Source organism: Anabrus simplex, chromosome 12, assembly GCF_040414725.1.
Source record: "Anabrus simplex isolate iqAnaSimp1 chromosome 12, ASM4041472v1, whole genome shotgun sequence".
Lineage (NCBI taxonomy): Eukaryota > Metazoa > Arthropoda > Insecta > Orthoptera > Tettigoniidae > Anabrus > Anabrus simplex.
Window position 1 is genome coordinate 46,419,205 of NC_090276.1, and position 20,871 is coordinate 46,440,075.

Here is a 20,871-nt window from a genome sequence, read left to right on the forward strand (position 1 = left end):
CCTAAGGCAAATAAATAGTATTGATTAGGTGCAATCACTGGTTTATTTCTCTCAATTGGAGAAAAGCTTTCTTGATCATTCTGGTGATGGACTCTGTAACAGCAGACCTGCACTTTGCTTTGCCATGAACGCTTCCCTACGCAGACGATGTCACGTTGGCCTCTGAGACCGAGGTTGATCTGCAATTCCAAACTCAAGAATGGAGCGATCAGCTAGCACAGTACAGCCTGCACCTAAATAAAAAGAAGACTGAATGTATGACGTCAGATCCATAAGCAATCGGAACCATTCGGGTAGACGGTGAGGACCTGTCGTGAGTGGCAAGATTCAAGTATCTTGGCTCCATGATCTCTGATGATGGCCGACTTGTTGGAGAGGTAAATGCAAGGATATCTGCAGCATGGATGAAATGGAGAACAACAACCAGTGTCACTTGCAACCGGAGAATGAAAGATAATCTTAAATCAAAAATCTATCGAACTGTCATCCAACCTGTTGCACTGTATGGTTGCAAATGTTGGCCGACTACAACTGAGACAGACTGGTTGTCATTGAGACTAAGATGCTGATATGGACAGCTGGCATCACTAAACTGGATCGCATCTCCAATGAATCGATCAGGAAGAGATTTGGCGTTGTAAAGATTCAAGAAAAAATGCGTGACAGTTGTCTACGATGGTTTGGACATGTACTAAGGGCAAAGGCAACACTATCACAAATACAGATTACATGTTAGAAGTCGCTGGTAGGAGACCAAAAGGATTACCAAAACAGCAGTGGACCGATACCCTTCACAAAGATCTGAAGAGTATCAGTCTCCACTCTGACATGGCCCAGGACAGAACTAAATGGAGACAACGAATCCATATAGTGGACCCTGCCACCAGGAGGGACAAACGCTGAAGAAAAAAAGAAGAATCAGGGATATGCTTGATAGAGTATGAGCTTTCTTTATTCTTTATTCATGTCAGAAGTATCAACTTTACTTACAGATATTAAAAATAAATTTAAAAAAACATGATAATTACTTTCGTACTATACAAATATACAGGTCTATTAAACAACAATTTGAGAGCTAGCCAGTGTTGGGCGATGTCAATAGCGTTGGGGGAGACTGGTATTAAGTCTTCATAGTGCACATTGAAGGACATAAAACACACTGACATAGATGCTGGATCGTCTGCTGCTCTCCGCAATCTCAAGTGATGAATCACGTGAGAAACCCCACTTCTGCAAATTTACTTTTGTTCTGCCGACTTCTGTAGCGAGTCTGTTAAGGGCTTTCCATACTGTCCACTTTTCCTTGTGTCCACACGGAAGACTTTCCTTTGGCTCTATCCAATTGGAAAGGTGGTTGATTCTTTCTTTCCACATTTTGACCTGAGCATTCTCTGCTTTCCCCTTAAGGTTAACTGATGTGCAGAGAAAACTCTTTCTAGATTTTAGCCTCTATGGGGCTGGGAGGTATCCATAGAGAGGATGTGCTTCTGAGGAAGATGATCGGAGCCTTTCTTCCACTATGGTGCAAGAAAAAGGACACCATTTTACTACTACAGAAAACGATTTAAAAATAATCAGAAAGATCAATAAAGGAATCTTGATGAATGAACTGGAGATCTTATATATCCACCTAGACAAACACTTCAACAGAGATAAAAACTTGAATGACGGAATAGAAATAAAAAATCCATTAATTCAACAAATACCAAAGTTAATACAAACATTCAAACTCGATAGCACAAAATTTGCAAACATTTTTATTCCAGAGAATAATAAGAGTCATTCTACGGGTCTCCTACACTACTTCTGAACATTCCCCTCCACGAATCACGCCATTCATGAGGACGCCGCCCTCTGCTACCTCCCCTCCCAATGCCCTGCAATTACATAAGACACATCTACAACGCAAGGAGTGCAAGTAGAACGACAAGCATTCATCAAACAGCTGAGAGAACTAGCGTAAACACAGGCAGGAGTAGAAAGGGTAAGTGCTGATCCTTCAACGTTAGTTTTCCGACATCACACCATTTAGCATAAATTCTTACGTATTCCCTGTTACAGAAATGTCAACAGGCTTACTTACATAGCTTGGAAGAAATCACTGCTCATCTGTCACCAAAGCTTGAGTGTCCCCATCTGACTTAGACCCTGCTTACGTTCATAAGATTGTCATACACTGGTTAAGACTACAGGGAAATTGTGAATTCAACAAGTTCTGATGTTAAATATTTTAAAGTGTTACAATATTCATAACCTATAATCAACATGGCGCATCAGTTTAGACGTTTTGTGGATGAACAGAATAATACACCTAAACTCAGCTGTTTTGAGAGTGTATTAAGATTTCATTGAGCCGGCCCCCGTGGTGTAGGGGTAGCGTGCCTGCCTCTTACCCGGAGGCCCCGGGTTCGATTCCCGGCCAGGTCAGGGATTTTTACCTGGACCTGAGGGCTGGTTCGAGATCCACTCAGCTTACGTGATTAGAACTGAGGAGCTATCTGACGGTGAGATAGCGGCCCCGGTTAGAAAGCCAAAAATAACGGCCGAGAGGATTCGTCCTGCTGACCACATGACACCTCGTAATCTGCAGGCCTTCGGGCTGAGCAGTGGTCGCTTGGTAGGCCAAGGCCTTTCAAGGGCTGTAGTGCCATGGGGTTTGGTTTGGTTTGGTATTAAGATTTCATTTCTATATGGTATAACATGTGAAAAAGTTTACGGCAGATTTTAACAAAATGTTTTTATGTTCAAACAACAAAAATTTTAAGACATTCAGCAGTTTAATAGATTGTAAATGTAGTTATACTGAGACCAACTAATAGGCATTGTATTTTGAGTATTAGAAAAGTTTTAATTTCAAACTCAACAAATTGTCATATCATTCTTAATTAGACGACATAATGTATAAACGATTTTTATTTAATAGGCCTTCTTAAAGTTTGTTATTGATAAGTTTGTTAACGGCAAACCATATATGTAAGTTCTGGAACAATGTTACCAGTCAACCTTGTAAAAATATTTATGGCTGAAGATGTTCAGAAAACATGTTCTATGTTTTAACAATCCAGCAATAAAATAAGGATGAGATCCTAAATTTGTATTTGCTTTTAAAGTATTGAATAGGTGGAAATCTAAATTTTATTATTCTCCTTTTAATAGATGGAAAAAATAAAATGAGGATAGTCTCTTGCAATGCATGATGAATATCGAAAAAGAAATTCAAACCACTTACCTCCCCGCAGATTCCACTGTGCTTACTTTCCTTGTGCCGTCAGCTGACTGAATGTTTCTGTCGTGCGGTTGATCTATGAGAGGGGTAAGAAGGCAAGCGGAGGGGATTATGTTTGTATTTTCATGAACTAGCTATAAAAACATGAAGTATTGGAAGGTGGGATTCTTGTTTCAACCTTAGTTGATGTAGGATCTGTGATAATGAAATGGAAAACAAGGTAAAACTCTTTAAGTTTTGCAGAGAAGTTTGCTCTGCGTTTTCAGAAGAAAATCTCTGTGTTGTCGCCGGTAGCACGAACGAATACCGGATGCAACTATTTAGTAATGTGGGAAACCTCATCAGGCCTGGACACCGGAAGTATTGACAGATGGAGAGCTCTTTCTTTATTTGGTGGGCGGTGGTGAATGGCCGTTCTTAGTTGGTGGAGCGATTTGTCTGGTTAATTCCGATAACGAACGAGACTCTAGCCTGCTAAATAGTCACATCTGGTATCCATTCATGCTATCGGTGACAACAAAGAGATTTTCTTCTGAAGACTCAGAGCAAAGTTCTCAACGGATAATTCTCTAATTCCCTCCATGGGAATTTAGAATTTTCCGTTCGGAATTGCTAGGCAGGCAATAATTCCATTGTGGAGATTTATCTCCCGTATGCAGTTATCAGACAGTGCCTCTTATAAGGGCTTCTGATAAGTTCACCTGCATACACCCCAGCGTCAGTGGGTAGGGTCTGACATGTCACACTCTGATGAGTCTAGTGTCAGACCTAAGACGAAACGCTGGTTAATAGAGCAAAACGCCTGAAAAGCCTTACATCTGAGCAAAGTTCTCTACGAAACGTAAAGAGTTTGACCTTGTTTTCTTGACATGCCATAAGCCCAAAAGCCCATTTTGTGTCTACAAGTACGGGCCGTGAAAACATCGATGTAACGTCTGTGATAATGTTGGAGGTGGGCATTTTGAATCCCTTTTGTAGCCTAATACACTACATGATGTTCTTTTTGGGTTCATGGAGGTTTCACAACAAAATATGGAATGCATGTCCTTCATGATATCCAAAATATTGTTAAATATTGACGCCCCATGGCGCCCAAACCTTGGGCTCCCTGCTTGACAGCCATCCCACACAACATACTAAGAGTTGTTGATGGGTGTTATTTTGAATCACTCCACATAAATAATATCACATGTTTTTCTATAGTATTTATGCAAGCAGTTTTTGTAATTTATGCAGTGTCTTCCAGCGTATTGTTTGAATGTGTCTTACTTTGTCTGTAAATTCACTTTCTTCCATGGTTGCATATTTACAAAAAATGTCATTCTCAGCTCCTGGATTTAACACATATTTTATGTGAGCATACTTTCGTTCACCTTTCCGTGGAACTGTCACCTTCATAATGCACCTCATGTACAGATTTAGGTTTATATCAATTAATTGTGAAACTTTGTCCATGACTAACGCTTCACCAACGTCTCTAATTAACGCTTTAAAACGCCGTAAGAAAAAGGAATATAAGGCACTATCTGCCTTATTCAATAAAGAGATCCTATTTATTTCTGGCTTCTGAAGTGTTATTTCCTTTGAAAAATAGTGAATATTGAATGGTATGGAAGCCACTTCTTCCAGAGGCCAACACATTGTGATTGAAAGTAAAACTAATGATGCCTCTAAATATTCTGCAAACAACACCAAATCAAATTCTGCTTCAGTATCACGAATGAAGTTGTAAATGTCTGAGTCACTGTCAAAATATTTAGGGTCTAGCCCTAAATCCCAGGACATTTGGTTGAAGCCTACCACAGAGGCAAATCTTCCTTGTCCGTATAATTCAGCAGTAGGTCTTTTGATGTATTCAGATAATGTTTGATTATATTCCTTCTCCAGGTCATAATAATCATATAGAGTTTTGTAAAGGGAGACAGGATCTCGAAGAATTGTTATGAAAGCTGCATCATATCTCATAACAGGCCGTATAGTATCAGTATCTAAACGTGTATAATGAGCCAATATGTGATACAGTCCAGTCGTGTTTTGAAGGTTATGTGAAATCTGCTGCGAAAAGGCGAGTTCTGGCATGCCAAGATAGTTCTCCCGGTTTGGAAGTAGAAAGTCCAGATGGTGGTTTAAGCCATAGCGCAGAAGAATGTTCTGCACGGCTTCACCTGCACACTGGTGAGTCTTGCGAAATACAATGGATTCTCGGGCAATGCATGTTTCTCTTTTCTCTTCATCATAATCTCCAAACCTGAAATGTAAACATTATCATTAAATTTGAGTACTGCAAGGGAGAAGAAACAAGTGGCAAAGCAAGTCATATAGAAAAGTCTTCAGCCCAGAGGCTGTTTGGATCCTTAAAATGTACCACCAAACATTATGCATTTATAGTGGGATTGTTTGCAGATGACAGGATAATATAGGAAGACAATAAAAATAACAGAAGTGCAAGGGCTATTATTTTGTCATAAAATAAAAACTACTGAATATTTTTGGGCAACTTCATCTAATTCTATACAAGATGTCCTTGAAAAACATTTCAGTATTTACATAGATCTTGGTCATAATAGTAGATTGTGCCAAAAGTCTGCAGTCTAATATCTTGGAACTTGAAAATAGGTGAAATGAGTATGGTATGAAGACTAAATTGATGTCAATAGGTAAGAAATCCAAGAGAATTGAATGTCAGATTGGTGATACAAAGCTGGAACAGGTAGATACAGTGGAACCTTGGATTGCGAGCAAAATTCGTTCCGGCAACATGCTCGTAATCCAAATCACTCGTATATCAAAGCAAATTTTCCCATAAGAAACTATTGAAACTCGGATGATTCGTCCACAACACAAAAACATTTATTGGCATAAAATTTCTAAAACAAAATATAATGTAAAACAATTAAACTGCACTTTACCTCACAATAGAATCATTGTTGGTGTGAGGGAGACAAGAGATGACATGAGAAGAGTTACTGTGTAGCACGAATTTCACTAACGGAATCAATGCTATCGGTTGGCTCATTGGAAGTATTTTCTTTTCGTGCAATTTTAACGAAGAACCTGTCCAATGACTGTTGCTTTTGCCTCTTTTTGAGGATTTCACGAAAAAGTGACATTGCATTGTCATTGAACAAATTCATCCACTGTAATCATCTCCTTCTTCCAACCGAATTCCTGTTTAGCCTTCTTTTCATTCACAGGGCCCATCATTGCAGAACAGTTATATCACAGATGACAGAAACAAAACATGTACACTCGTACGGTGTTGACTATGCGAGCGAGGCACGCCAACTGAAGACCAGCGCGGGAAATGATTACACACACTTTCCCAGGAAAAAGAGTGGCAGGGGGAAGGGGAAACAAAGGCACAGGGGAGGTGGAAACGTACGTAATCATGACGCTCGTATTGCAAAACCTCACTCGCTTATCAAGTCACAATTTATTTAAAATATTTGCTTGTCTTGCAAAACACTCGTAGACCAAGTTACTCGCAATCCGAGGTTCCACTGTAATTTCAAGTATTTACAATGTTTATTCTTCTAGGATTCCAGTATTCTAAGTGAGATGGAATCAAGGTACAGTAAAGTTAATGCAGTGAGCTCGTAGTTGTGATCAACAGAATTCTGTAAGGAGGAAGTCAGCCCCCGGACAAAACTATCTTTACATTGGTCTGTTTTCAAATCAACTTTGCTTAAGGGAGTGAAAGCTGGCTGGATACCTTATTCATAAGTAACAGACAAGAAAGTAGCGAGAATAATTGCTGGTACAAACAGGTGGGAACAATAGCAGGAGGGTACTCAGAATGAGGAGATAAAGGCTAAGTTAGGAATGAACTCGATGGATGAAGCTGTAGGCATAAACTGGCTTTGGTGGTGGAGTCATGTGAGGCAAATGGAAGAGGATAGGTTACCTAGGAGAATAATGGACTCTGCGATTGAGAAGTAGAGGGAGACGATGGTTAGACTCAGTTTCTAATGATTTACTGATAAGTGGTATAAAACTAAATGAGGCCACAGCACTAATTGCAAATAGAGGATTGTGGCGATGTTTAGTAAATTCATAGAGGCTTGCAGACTGAACGCTGAAAGGCATAACGGCATATATGTATGTACAGTTGAACCTTGATATCTTGAACCTCCATTACTCAAATTTTCAGTATCTTGAAGTAACTGAAATTTCCCGGGCGTTTGCCATATTCTTCATGTGTATTTATTTCTCTATTTCTCAAAATTTGCTTACACGAATTTTGTGATTTCCCAAAGCAAACATTTCCTCCCTTGAAACAAAAAATACTCTGTAACTTGAATTTTGTACAACATTAACTGTGCAATATGGCATTTGTGGATTGTGAGGAACAGTTAACAAGTAAAGAAAGGTTTACAGTGATGCTGGGAGCTAATATGACGGGAACTTATAATGGTAGGGAAATTGGCAAAACCTCGTTGTATCTTGGGTGTGAATTAATTACCGGTCACATACGAAAGCAAACTCCAGAATTATGGATGACAAGCTCCATTTAGGAATCTTGGCTGTGAAAAATTGACGAGAAGTTTCAACATGAAGGGAGGAAAGGTTATCAGTAACAAACAGAAGAGACAGATTTTTTCCAAAGGTGTTAACTGAGGTATGTTTCTTGTTTCACTATGGTATGTACTGTATCCTGTCTTCTAAAAAGTTACTATAATAAGGGTATTATAATGAAAGTGATGCCATAAAAATAGAGTTTGTTTGTATATTTTTAAATACTGTTAAAAATAATGTATGCAGTACATATGATTCAATTATGTGCTATACATGCTAAAAAACGGTGTTCTCTCTCTCTCTCTCTCCAAATTTTGATAACTCGAATTAAAATTTAGCTCCCACGGTGATTCGAAATATCGAGGTCCCACTCTGTGTGTGTGTGTGTGTGTGCGTGCGTGCGTGTGTGTGTTTTTTTTTAACAGGCAATGTCCAATCGATCCAAGTTTACAGGAGAGACTGATTTATTAGAACTCTGTAACTAGAGGAGATACATGCATGAATTTTTTTACAGAATATGACCCTTCTACTCTTAAACATTTTAAAATGCAGCGTAACATAATATCTATGATAAACTTTGAGCACTGATGTTATAAAAAATGGAGATTGACAAGTTTGCGCTTCTCTTCATTTTGTGTATGGACACAGTCACCTCTGATATCCAGTCATCACCCCGATGGTCACTCCTGTATGCTGACGATGTCCTACTAACTGCTGAGGAGGGTCAACAGATTCAAGAGCAGGTTAAGAAGTGGAACAAAAAACTAAGAGCACATGGACTTCCAGTCAATACCAAGAAAACTGAGTAAATGGAGTGCGGTTTGCAGACAAATGGAACCATTCAGATAGACGGCCAAGATCTCAATAAATTAGAACCCTGTAAGTACCTTAGTTCTTTGGTCAACGCTGAGTGTGACACTATTTCAGACACCCGTGCACGAGTAAATGCGCCCTGGATAAAGTGGCGGCAAACTACTGGTGTTCTCTGCGATCGTCCGATACCAATCCACCTGAAGTTTAAGGTTTACAGGACTGTTGTTCGCCCAATCGCTTTGTATGGCTGTGAATGCTGGCCAGCAACAGTCAAGCATGAGCAAGCGCTTCATGTCATGGAGATGTGCATGCTTCGCTGGTCACTTGGACTGACCCGGCGAGATCATGTCACCAACCTGTGAGGATGTACTTACAGAGGACCTAGCTACCATGTGTGACTATTTCTGCAAATGGAGACTCCAGCCAAATCCTAGTAAAACAGAAGTAACAGCATTCCACTTGCATAACATGGAAGCTAATCAGAAGCTACATGTGGTTTTTAACAAAACAGAAGTCTCCCACAACTTCTTTCCAAAATATCTGGGTGTCACACTGGATCGATCCTTGTTGTTCAAACAGCATTGCTTGAATCTGTCAAAGAAGCTGAGTACAAGAGTAAATCTGCTGCATAAATTAGCGGGCAGCAACTGGGGTGCAGATGCAAACACTCATCGCACTGCTTCACTTTCTCTAGCATACTCGACTGGTGAGTACTGCGCTCTTGTGTGGGCAAACAGCATACATTTGAGCAAGGTTGACGTACAGCTCAAAGAAACCATGAGAGTTGTTACTGGTACAGTGAGGTCCACTCCTACTCAGTGGCTGCCTGTTTTAGCAAATATTGCTCCTCTAGGTCTGAGGAGAAAAACAGTGAAAGTACAGTTGCTCAAGAAGACCCTTGTGCACAGGAACTCACTCTTGTTCAATGCCTTACAAGATCCACCTGTGATGAGGTTAAAATCCCGGAATCCACTCTGGACTCCTGTGAAAAATTCAGTGTAACAGCAGAATGGAGACAGCGATGGGAACAATGTCCACCCACCAAGGCCTTTCTGATTAAAGACCCAACGAAGAAAGTGCCAGGTTTCGATTTTCCTCGACATGAGTGGTCAAAACTGAACCGTTTCAGAACAGGCCACGGCAGGTGCCGATATATGATGGAAAATTGGGGATATTATGAAAGTGCTGCGTGTGAGAGTGGTGCTGAGAAGCAGACATTGCTTCATGTTGTTGAGAGCTGTCCACTGTCAGCATTTAAGGATGGTTTATGGGCTCCGCAAGAAATTGATACCAAGTGCAGTGGACTGGTTGTCAAAGCTGGGCATTCTAGTTTAATTCTATATTTTAATTTATATGTTCATTGTATATTTTTACACATTATGCTTGTAAATGCCATACGATAATAATAATAACCAACTTAGATATGCGGGAAATCATGGGAGTTGCACCGATCGTAGACAAGATGCGTGAGACCCGACTTTGGTGGTGTGGCCACGTTATGCGCAGAGAAGGTTCCAGCACTTTGTATCATGTCATCTGGAAATAGGCCTCGTGGTCGGCCCAAGAAACTCTGGCTTGATTGCCTTCAAGAAGACATGTGCTATGTGCATCTTGTTTCAAATGATGCCCTTACTAGAACCAAGTGGAGATTGGCTTGCAAAACAGCAGCGGGACAAACGCTAAGAAGAAGATGATGATTGACAGATTTGCAACTAACAGGTGGAGATTTCCACTTCTGCATCCAATATTCTTAAGAGATTGCCATAATTGCAAGTGAAATAACAGAAAATCATTATCAAATAAGAATTCAGTGCATATTAACAGTGTTTAACCATATAAATGGAATATCCAAACCAAAAATCATCTGTTTCTAAAAAACTCCTCCCTCAATGACTTTTTCCTCATTCTCTTGCACATCATTCCTCACTGCTTCCAGCAAATTTGTGTAAAACTGGAGGCTGCCAAACGTTTTCCACTGATTGCCATAATGTTTAGTCAACAATTCGTCAGTCTCAACAAAGCATTCACTTTTAACGCCTCTTTCAATTACAGTGGAATTAATCATTCTTATATTTTTGCCAGTTTTACAAACACTTTTAGCCACCCCTATGTCACTTCGATAATGAGACTCTCCTCGCACTAGCACATTGTTCATTAGATTTGTTTTTGCTCTTGTTATAACAAAATGCTTGCTAACATTAAATCAATCATGTGACATCTAGCTCATTTGTGATTGGCCAACATGGAGACTGCCAACTTTACAATTAACTGCAATGTTTAACATTAAAAACTTTCCTACCTAAACATTGGCCATAAACAAGACCGACTAAAGTAGGGCCCACGAGAGTTGAAGTCTGACGTTTAGCGCCACCGGCGAAAAAAGGTTGACTAACGCTGCTCGAAAATGGCCTGTTGCTATGGCAACGATAACAGAGTTGCAACATTTTAGGACGCCATCACCACGTGGGTTGGCTTGCTCTCAGTCACTTTTGTCATTCATATTCTGACTGATTTCTTTTCTCGATGAAGTATCGTCTTCCTATTGTGTTTATTATGCCGTAGATTATTTTTGAATTTTACAGGTACCGTTAACAATCGGAGTTAAATAATAAAAAACTATCAATGTGGGTAGTGTTGTTCTATTCTGTGATTAACATGTGCATTTGTTGTGGTTATTGTAAGAAACTGATGATTTTGTTAGTGATTATGAAATCTTTGATATATATCGATAATGTCGTGTTCTGTCTTAAATGCTGGAATTATTAACACGAGCTTAGGAACCGGTTAAGGTAAACGAATTATATTAGGCCTAGGCCTACATGTTTTATTAAACACTCAGCCTGTCTGAAAGGGTGGTAGGCTGCAAATGGAGGTAACTATGACAACGCAGCGTACTTCGTAGTTACAGCTTTCGCCGCTCACCTGTCAGACTTCAACTCTCGTGGGCCCTACTATACAATATATCAGACCGTAATATCAAAACCAAGATGGTGGACGTCGTGGGCGCAGTAGCTGCCGACTGATGAAGGTTAGGGTAGCACGCAATAACTTCATTTCGACGATAAACCAACTCACGATTTTCGGAGATGTCGGAATTTCGTCCCAAATAAGTTCTTTTACCTGCCAGTAAATTTACCGACACGAGGCTGACGTATTTGAGCACTTTCAAATACTACCGGACTGAGCCGGGATCAAACACGCTAAGTTGGGGTCAGAAGGCCAGAGCTTCAACCTCCTGAGCCACTCAGCCCGGCGTCACATTAAATTACTTGTGTTGATACCACTGAAAGAGCTACACAATATCTGGTTCAATCCGCCAGAAACTAAGAAAAGATCGCGTACATATTTTGCAAACGGTGGTAAGTAATTTAACATGATAAATGTAACATCATAAGGAAAATCACTGTTGCACCTATGAAAACACTTCGCGAACAAGTACTCATCACATATGATCAACTAGAATCACGCATATTCTGCTAGAATAGATGGACAGCCCCACAGCAAAAGAGAACAACAAGCTGATTATTTCGAAATGTCACTTAGTCAAATAACGTTTTCTCTTAGATTACACTTCGCTGGATAGATGGAAATACATTATAAAACTGTTAAAATGATATTTATAACATCATTTTGAATGTTTAAAAAGAATTTAAGGTGCGAAATTCCTCGATTTATTCACTCTCATAAGAACTATGAAACATAACGTGTTGTTTTAGTTTCGCAGTGGTGGACAATTTCTAATGTTCAGTACTCGATGAAAATGAAGAAAATGAAAATGATGAAAATGATGTACATCCGAAATGATTGTGCCAGCCCAATGAACAGCTCCGGTGATGTTAAGCCTTCCTTACTGGAAACTCTTGAGAGTAGCACTTCCAACTATGGTGGTAAACTTGGCAATGAAGCGTTCAGACACGAAATATATAATAGGATTTTCCCCATTGAAGAACATGAGTAAAACAACTCTGGACGAGCTACAATTTTGTGTAGACTGCTTGATAACAGATATCCACAGCATGAATCGGAAGGTATTGGTACAATAAAACACCTGAGTTACAAACAAAGCTAATCCCTGCAAATACCCCCTGTGAGTAGGGGCGGTAGAATAACACCCACGATATCCCCTGCCTGTCGTAAGAGGTGACTAAAAGGGGCCCCAGGGGCTCTGAACTCTGGAGCGACCACGGGCCCCTCAGCTGAGTCCTGTCATTGCTTCCACTTACTTGTGCCAGGCTCCTCACTTTCGTCTATCATATCCGGCATCCCTTGGTCAACACTTGTTCTTTTCTGACCCCGATGGTATTACGTATGGCTGCCTAGGGAGTCTTTCATTTCCATGCCCTTCGTGACCCTTGTCTTCCTTCGGCCGATACCTTCATTTTTCGAAGTGTCGGACCCCTTCCATTCTTTCTCTGTGATTAATGTTATATAGAGTATGGTTGCCTAGTTGTATTTCCTCTTAAAACAATAATCACCACCACCACCATCCCTGCAAGTCACTATTTCTTCTGTGTAACAGTGTTCAGATTGCCCCATCTATCACACTATAAGTTTTGTCATACACCAAGATCTAGCCAAATGTTCCCGCAGGCAAGCCCTGTTTCTTTCAAAATACAATTGCATCTAAATCACACGACACTTTGAAGCACATAGACACTGAAGGAACATCACCATATCAATTATCATTATCTAAATGAATTGTTTTTTCGAGGAATACGAATAGGTCAACCATTTAGAATTAGAAAAAAATAGTCTTTCCTAATCTCAGACTTACTCTCAGATGACATATGCATACTACTGTTTTGTAGAAATATTCACGATGTATGTTCCTAATCCACTTCTCTCTTAATGTTTTATTCCTTAGAGAACTTATGAATAGATGTATGAGAGGCATTGCCATAGTTCGATTTAAATCCGGTTCACAACACGATCGAAACTAATATATTCTCACATGACTGCGTATAATTCCTGATCCTAGTGACCAGTGACCCATATAAATACACTCACACACTTATATTCTACATACAAACTAATACTTATCGTCAACTTACATGAAATTACTCCGATTGAATGAGAAAACTAAAACGAATAGGCTCACCGTTATCGGTTGGAAAGAGATCTTCCCTAACCACAAATTTTGGTTACACACATAGCCTAGTACGATAGTTTGGTCTTTGACTTCCAAATTTTCCCGGTGAATATTCCTTATCCATTTCTCCTGTAGAGATCTATCTTCAGGGAATTTAAAAGCTTCAGCAACGGTATAATTAGATCTACAACCACGAACGCAGCAGGAACGACCCATTTTGTGCTATGTTACAGGACGACAATATAAACACTATTATACATCAAAAATACCATCATATAAATTTCTAACAAAACACCATAGTGATAAACCGTTATAGATTACTATTTTACCAAACATATACTTTATACTTCAATAACTCGATCAAAATAACACTCTTTAACAGAATGTAAACACAGATATGAACCAACCACATGTCTCAAACGCTCGCCCACGAAGTCGCCATTTTCCTCCTAATCGATAGTAACATTAAGGTCTGATATTATTGTAGTCGGTCTTGCCATAAACCTACCAGAGTGTTCTGTTATGGTCTTATTATGTAGGAGAGGCATATCTTGCACTCTAAGCACTTTGTCACAAAACAAATGCGAAACCATTGTTCGTAGACAATTGATGCAGTACATTATGTGTGTGTGTGCGTGCGTGTGTGCATGTGTCAAGCAAGAATGAAACACATTACATTATTGCTCTTGCAGTCAGATAGGTTGATTTCGTCATGTTTACAGGAGTGCTCAAATGGCGCATGATTTGTTGTGACACTGAGTTACTGTAATTTGCTTTCTTGTCTTTCTTCTCTGGCCTTACAGCACATAACTGAGGCCTGTTACTCAACAGGGGAAATGGCCAATATGATCTTCTGTTATGGGCAAGTAAATGGAAGCAACCTACAGGCACGTAATCTGTATGCTGACAAATATCCAGCACTCTGTACACCATCTGTAAATATGTTTGATACCCTGTTCCAGCGCCGTTTGGAAACAGGATTCTTTGCACCATGAACAAGCAATCGTGACAGAACTTGAACAATTCCCACAGCTGATATGGAGCAATGGGTATTAGAACATATGGAGGCCAATTCTGGAATGAATGTCCAAAGAATAGCTGCAACTGAAGGTATTAGTAAAAGTGTTATCTGGACAGTTGTCCATGAACAGTAGCTCTATCTGTACCATGTGCAGCATATCTTGAAGCTATGATGCCACACAATCAGGTCACCAGATTGAATTTCTGCCAGTGGTTTCTCCAAACATGTGCCCATGATCTGTATTCCACAGTAAAGGTTATGTGTACAGATAAGGTGGGTTTTATGAGAGACGGTTTCATAAATTTTTGTAATACCCATGTATGGGCCGATTCAAATCTGCACGCAGTAGTAGAGAGACAACACCAGCACAAATGTAGTGTCAATGTATGGGCAGGCATTCACGGGGACAGACTGATAGATCCCTTTGTTCGGCACACCAGATTGAATGGTCCTACATATCGTATTTTCTTTTGGCACCAATTACCTGTGTTTTTGGAGAATGTGCCACTACAGGTATGACTACAAATGTGGTACATGCATGATGGGGCACCTGCCCATTTTCATCAAAGGGTTAGGCAGCACCTAACACGTCTTCTATGAGCGATGGATTGGTCAGAGAAGGCTAATACCTTGGCCAGCCCATTTGCCTGACCTTAACCCTTTAGATTTCTGGCCTCGGGGACATGTAAAGACCATGGTGTACACGGTTCCCATAAATGGTGAGGATTCACTGTGAGAACATGTGTTCCATGTCTGTGATACAATCCGGCAACAGCCGGGGGTGTTCCAACAAATGCATGGTTCCATGCGATGGTGGATGAAAGGCTGCTTTGCAATGGATGGCGGTCACACATGTTGTGAAGAGTAGATCAAAGACACGGTGATCATTGATGGTAGAAGTAGCGGACCGTAACTCCGAAGATATTGGGTTTGTGACCAATGTTTATAGGACCTTTATGCCATCATTTGTTATTTGTTATGTGCTGCCTCTGCAAAATATTGGACCCTGTATACATTCAGCTACTTCACTTTACAAAGGTAAAGTGTATCCTCCTAATTCAATACATTATAATTTCATCATTAGATGGAGTAATCAAATTCAAACATGTTTCGACTTGTTTGACCCATCTTCAGTGAAAAAGGGTGGGGGGTTGAAGTAATAACATAATACAAGCTAAAAATGTGCCAAAAAACATAATGAAGGAACAAATGAAAAAGCAAAAGAGAGACATGACGGAGACGGAAATAAAAACAGCACAATATATAATATTTACATCATCATATGGAGGAATAAATAACTCACTGCAATAAAATTCAATTAAAACAGGGGTTAATACAAAACCTAATTGAATCTAAAAACTGTGTTAACCTAAGAAGAAAAGAAATTCAAAAAATTCAAAAAAAGAAAAAAAATTCAAAACAGGATGAGATTGCATATTGTTATAAAACCAAAATTTTGTAGACTAAAAGGTCCGCGACCTCGCTATGTGCATTTATTTGTTTCCATGTGTATCATTTGTTTTAATTTCTTTTCTTTCTGTGAAAGAAGTCGCTGCTGAATGATGGTAGGAAAGGTTGGTAGATGTAAAGATGAATATTACAGGCCAGTCAGTTTGACATGCATAGCATGTAGCTTTTGGAAAGCATTCTTTCTGATTATATTAGACATCTTTGCAAAATGAATAACTGGTTCGATAAAAACCAGTTCGGGTTTAGGAAAGGTTATTCCACTGAAGCTCATCTTGTAGGATTCTAGCAAGATATAGCAGATATCCTGGATTCAAGAGGTCGAATGGACTGTATCCCAACTGACCTATCTAAGGCATTTGATAGGGTACATCATGAGAGACTACTGGCAAAAATGAGTGCAATTGGACTAGAAAAAAGAGTGACTGAATGGGTGGCTATGTTTCTAGAAAATAGAACTCAGAGAATTAGAGTAGGCGAAGCTTTATCTGTCCCTGTAATAATTAAGAGGGGGAATTCCTCAAAGCAGTATTATTGGACCTTTATGTTTTCTTTTATATATCAGTGATATGTGTAAAGAAGTGGAATCAGAGATAAGGCTGTGCGCAGATGATGTTATTCTGTACAGAGTAATAAATAAGATGCGGTACATGATTGTGAGCAACTGCAAAATGACCTTGATAATGTTGTGAGATGGACAGTAGGCAATGGTGTGATGATAAATGGGGTTAAAAGTCAGGTTGTGAGTTTCACAAATAGGAAAAGTCCTCTCAGTTTTAATTACTGCATTGATGGTGTGAAAGTGCGTACACTTTGGGGATCATTGTAAGTACCTAGGTCTCAATATCAGGAGAGATCTTCATTGGGGTAATCACATAAATGTGATTGTAAATAAAGGGTACAGATCTCTGCACATGGCTGAGGGTATTTAGAGGTTGTAGTAAGGATGTAAAGGAGAGGGCATATATGTCTCTGGTAAGACCCAACTAGAGTATGGTTCCAGCGTATGGGACCCTCACCATGATTGCTTGATTCAAGAACTGGAAAAAGTCCAAAGAAAAGCAGCTCGATTTGTTCTGGGTGATTTCCGACAAAAGAGTAGCGTTACAAAAATGTTGCAAAGTTTGGGCTGGGAAGACTTGGGAGAAAGGAGACGAGCTGCTCGACTAAGTGATGTTCCAAGCTGTCAGTGGAGAGATGGTGTGGAATGATATCAGTAGACAAATAAGTTTGAGTGGTGTCTTTAAAAGTAGGAAATATCATAATATGAAGATAAAGCTGGAATTCAAGAGAATTTGGGCAAATATTAATTTATAGGAAGGGGAGTTAGGGACTGGAATAACTTACCAAGGGAGACGTTCAATAAATTTCCAATTTATTTACAATCATTTAAGAAAAGGCTAGGAAAACAACAGATAGGGAATCTGCCACCTGGGTGACTGCCCTAAATGCAGATCAATAATGATTGATTGATTGATTGATTGATTGATTGATTGATTGATTGATTGATTGATTGATTGATTGATTGATTGATTGATTGATTGATTGATTGATTGACGTAGTGAGCAGCTTCGTCAGTTTCATTTCTTCACGAACGAACTACTTCATTTGAACTATTCACAGTAAAGAGTGTGGATGAGTCAAGTAGTTCATATGAATGAACTGGTTCGACCCATCGCTACTGTGGTGACCTTAAATAAGTGATAATGTTCATTAATCTGAACCTTCGATGTTCACGATTACGAGCGTAGCTGGAGAGTTAAAACTCTTGGAGAGAATGGCGAAATTAAAAAGGAAAGGACCAAAGTAAAATGTACACGCAAGAAATCAAAAGGCATACCGGTACTCTAATTAGTGGAGTTAACCAGAGGCCATAGGGCTTAAAACAGCGTGTAGCCTCGACTACAGCCCTGGATGTATTTCAGAATGTTGAAGATTCGATGGGTAGACCATGTCGCCATCAAGGAGGAACTCCGTCGAGGCGAGCGAGAACTCGTCCAAAACGCAGGAAAACAGCTTATTTCAGACACGTCTTCAGAAATTCAAAATGCAGTCTGATACAACTGATCATATAAGACAAACTAGAAAGGAAAAGTAGATACGCCAACTCCGATATGGATTAACACAACAAAGAAAACTTAATCCTTAATGGTCGCGTAACTTCAGTGAGTAGACTCACGGCAGCAGATTACATGATACGTGAAAATAAACGAATCACATTAAAAAAATATTAATTATGATCCAAAATTTCAACACAACTCATGACATCTTTGGAAGTTTTAGATAAAAATCTGGACAAGAAGAAGTACATCGTCATCTCCATTCAAACATTTGGATAATGCAGCGAACTACACACTTTAAATACACTGACTGACAGAGCAAATGCAACACCAAGAAGGAGTGGTCAGAACTTTATGCCAATTGCAGGGTAGACTGACGTCACTGAGGTATGCTCATGATGTGAAATGCGCCGCTGTGCTGCGCACGTAGCGAACGATAAATGGGACACGGCGTTGGCGAATGGCCCACTTCGTACCGTGATTTCTCAGCCGACAGTCATTGTAGAACGTGTTGTCGTGTGCCACAGGACACGTGTATAGCTAAGAATGCCAGGCCGCCGTCAACGGAGGCATTTCCAGCAGACAGACGACGTTACGAGGGGTATGGTGATCGGGCTGAGAAGGGCAGGTTGGTCGCTTCGTCAAATCGCAGCCGATACCCATAGGAATGTGTCCACGGTGCAGCGCCTGTGGCGAAGATGGTTGGCGCAGGGACATGTAGCACGTGCGAGGGGTCCAGGCGCAGCCCAAGTGACGTCAGCACGCGAGGATCGGCGCATCCGCCCCCAAGCGGTGGCAGCCCCGCACGCCACGTCAACCGCCATTCTTCAGCATGTGCAAGACACCCTGGCTGTTCCAATATCGACCAGAACAATTTCCCGTCGATTGGTTGAAGGAGGCCTGCACTCCCGGCGTCCGCTCAGAAGACTACCATTGACTCCACAGCATAGACGTGCACGCCTGGCATGGTGCCGGGCTAGAGCGACTTGGATGAGGGAATGGCGGAACGTCGTGTTCTCCGATGAGTCACGCTTCTGTTCTGTCAGTGATAGTCACCGCAGACGAGTGTGGCGTCGGCGTGGAGAAAGGTCAAATCCGGCAGTAACTGTGGAGCGCCCTACCGCTAGACAACGCGGCATCATGGTTTGGGGCGCTATTGCGTATAATTCCACGTCACCTCTAGTGCGTATTCAAGGCACGTTAAATGCCCACCGCTACGTGCAGCATGTGCTGCGGCCGGTGGCACTCCCGTACCTTCAGGGGCTGCCCAATGCTCTGTTTCAGCAGGATAATGCCCGCCCACACACTGCTCGCATCTCCCAACAGGCTCTACGAGGTGTACAGATGCTTCCGTGGCCAGCGTACTCTCCGGATCTCTCAGCAATCGAACACGTGTGGGATCTCATTGGACGCCGTTTGCAAACTCTGCCCCAGCCTCGTACGGACGACCAACTGTGGCAAATGGTTGACAGAGAATGAAGAACCATCACTCAGGACACCATCCGCACTCTTATTGACTCTGTACCTCGACGTGTTTCTGCGTGCATCGCCGCTCGCGGTGGTCCTACATCCTACTGAGTCGATGCCGTGCGCATTGTGTAACCTGCATATCGGTTTGAAATAAACATCAATTATTCGTCCGTGCCGTCTCTGTTTTTTCCCCAACTTTCATCCCTTTCGAACCACTCCTTCTTGGTGTTGCATTTGCTCTGTCAGTCAGTGTAAATTAAAGAATCTTATGAAGATAACTCACCTCTCTTCTGGTACATGCTTATTGCACACTATATACACCAAAGTATTAAAAGTTAGAAATAATGCAAGCACGAGACATACTTTAACTTTCAACCACACCATCTTGAATGAGAGTTTTCTTTCAAGGAGAATAATAAAGACTTGTGGAAGTACGTCATGAGAGACATAATATTTACTCAACAATAACATTAACATTACGCCATCCAGTTATATTTATGGTTGTTTTGACAAGAGATAACACACAACTCTGGATATTCGAGCTGGTTCTGGTGTAATACACAAATGTTTATAAATTCATTCACTTCTCCCATGAAAATAAAGTATGCACAATAGGTTACATTCATGACTATATACTATAGATGATGTCTCATTATTGATAGCGAATCTTTCGAGACTTTGAGGACCACATTCTTCGTCAACAATTCTGGTAGGTTAAGTCTTCTGAAGAGAGCGCTAAATTTTTTTTTTTTCAATCAATGCTGATCTGCATTTAGGGCAGTCGCCCAGGTGACAGATTCCCTATCTGTTGCTTTCCTAGCCTTATCCGAAATGATTTCAAAGAAATTGGAAATTTATTGAACATCTCCCTTGGTAAGTTATTCCAATCCCTAACTCCCCTTCCTATAAATGAATATTTGCCCCAGTTTGTCCTCTTGAATTCCAACTTTATCTTCATATTGTGATCTTTCCTACTTTTATAGACGCCATTCAAACCTATTCGTCTACTAATGTCATTCCACGCCATCTCTCCGCTGACAGCTCGGAATATACCACTTAGTCTAGCAGCTCTTCTTCTTTCTCTCAATTCTTCCCAACCCAAACATTGCAACATTTTTGTAACGCTACTCTTTTGTCGGAAATCACCCAGAACAAATCGAGCTGCTTTTCTTTGGATTTTTTCCAGTTCTTGAATCAGGTAATCCTGGTG

General features: G+C 40.5%; 1 protein-coding gene across 1 annotated transcript; it reads right to left on the reverse strand.

The window, feature by feature from the left end:
• Window positions 1-4,168: 4,168 nt before the first annotated feature.
• On the reverse strand, window positions 4,169-20,051 carry LOC136884257 (galactosylceramide sulfotransferase). The gene is made up of 2 exons (XM_067156322.2): window positions 19,945-20,051; window positions 4,169-5,474 (listed from the first exon to the last, which is right to left on the reverse strand). The coding sequence occupies exons 1-2, from the start codon at window positions 20,043-20,045 to the stop codon at window positions 4,433-4,435; spliced, it is 1,143 nt and encodes a 380-aa protein (XP_067012423.2). The 5' UTR covers window positions 20,046-20,051; the 3' UTR covers window positions 4,169-4,432.
• Window positions 20,052-20,871: the final 820 nt, after the last annotated feature.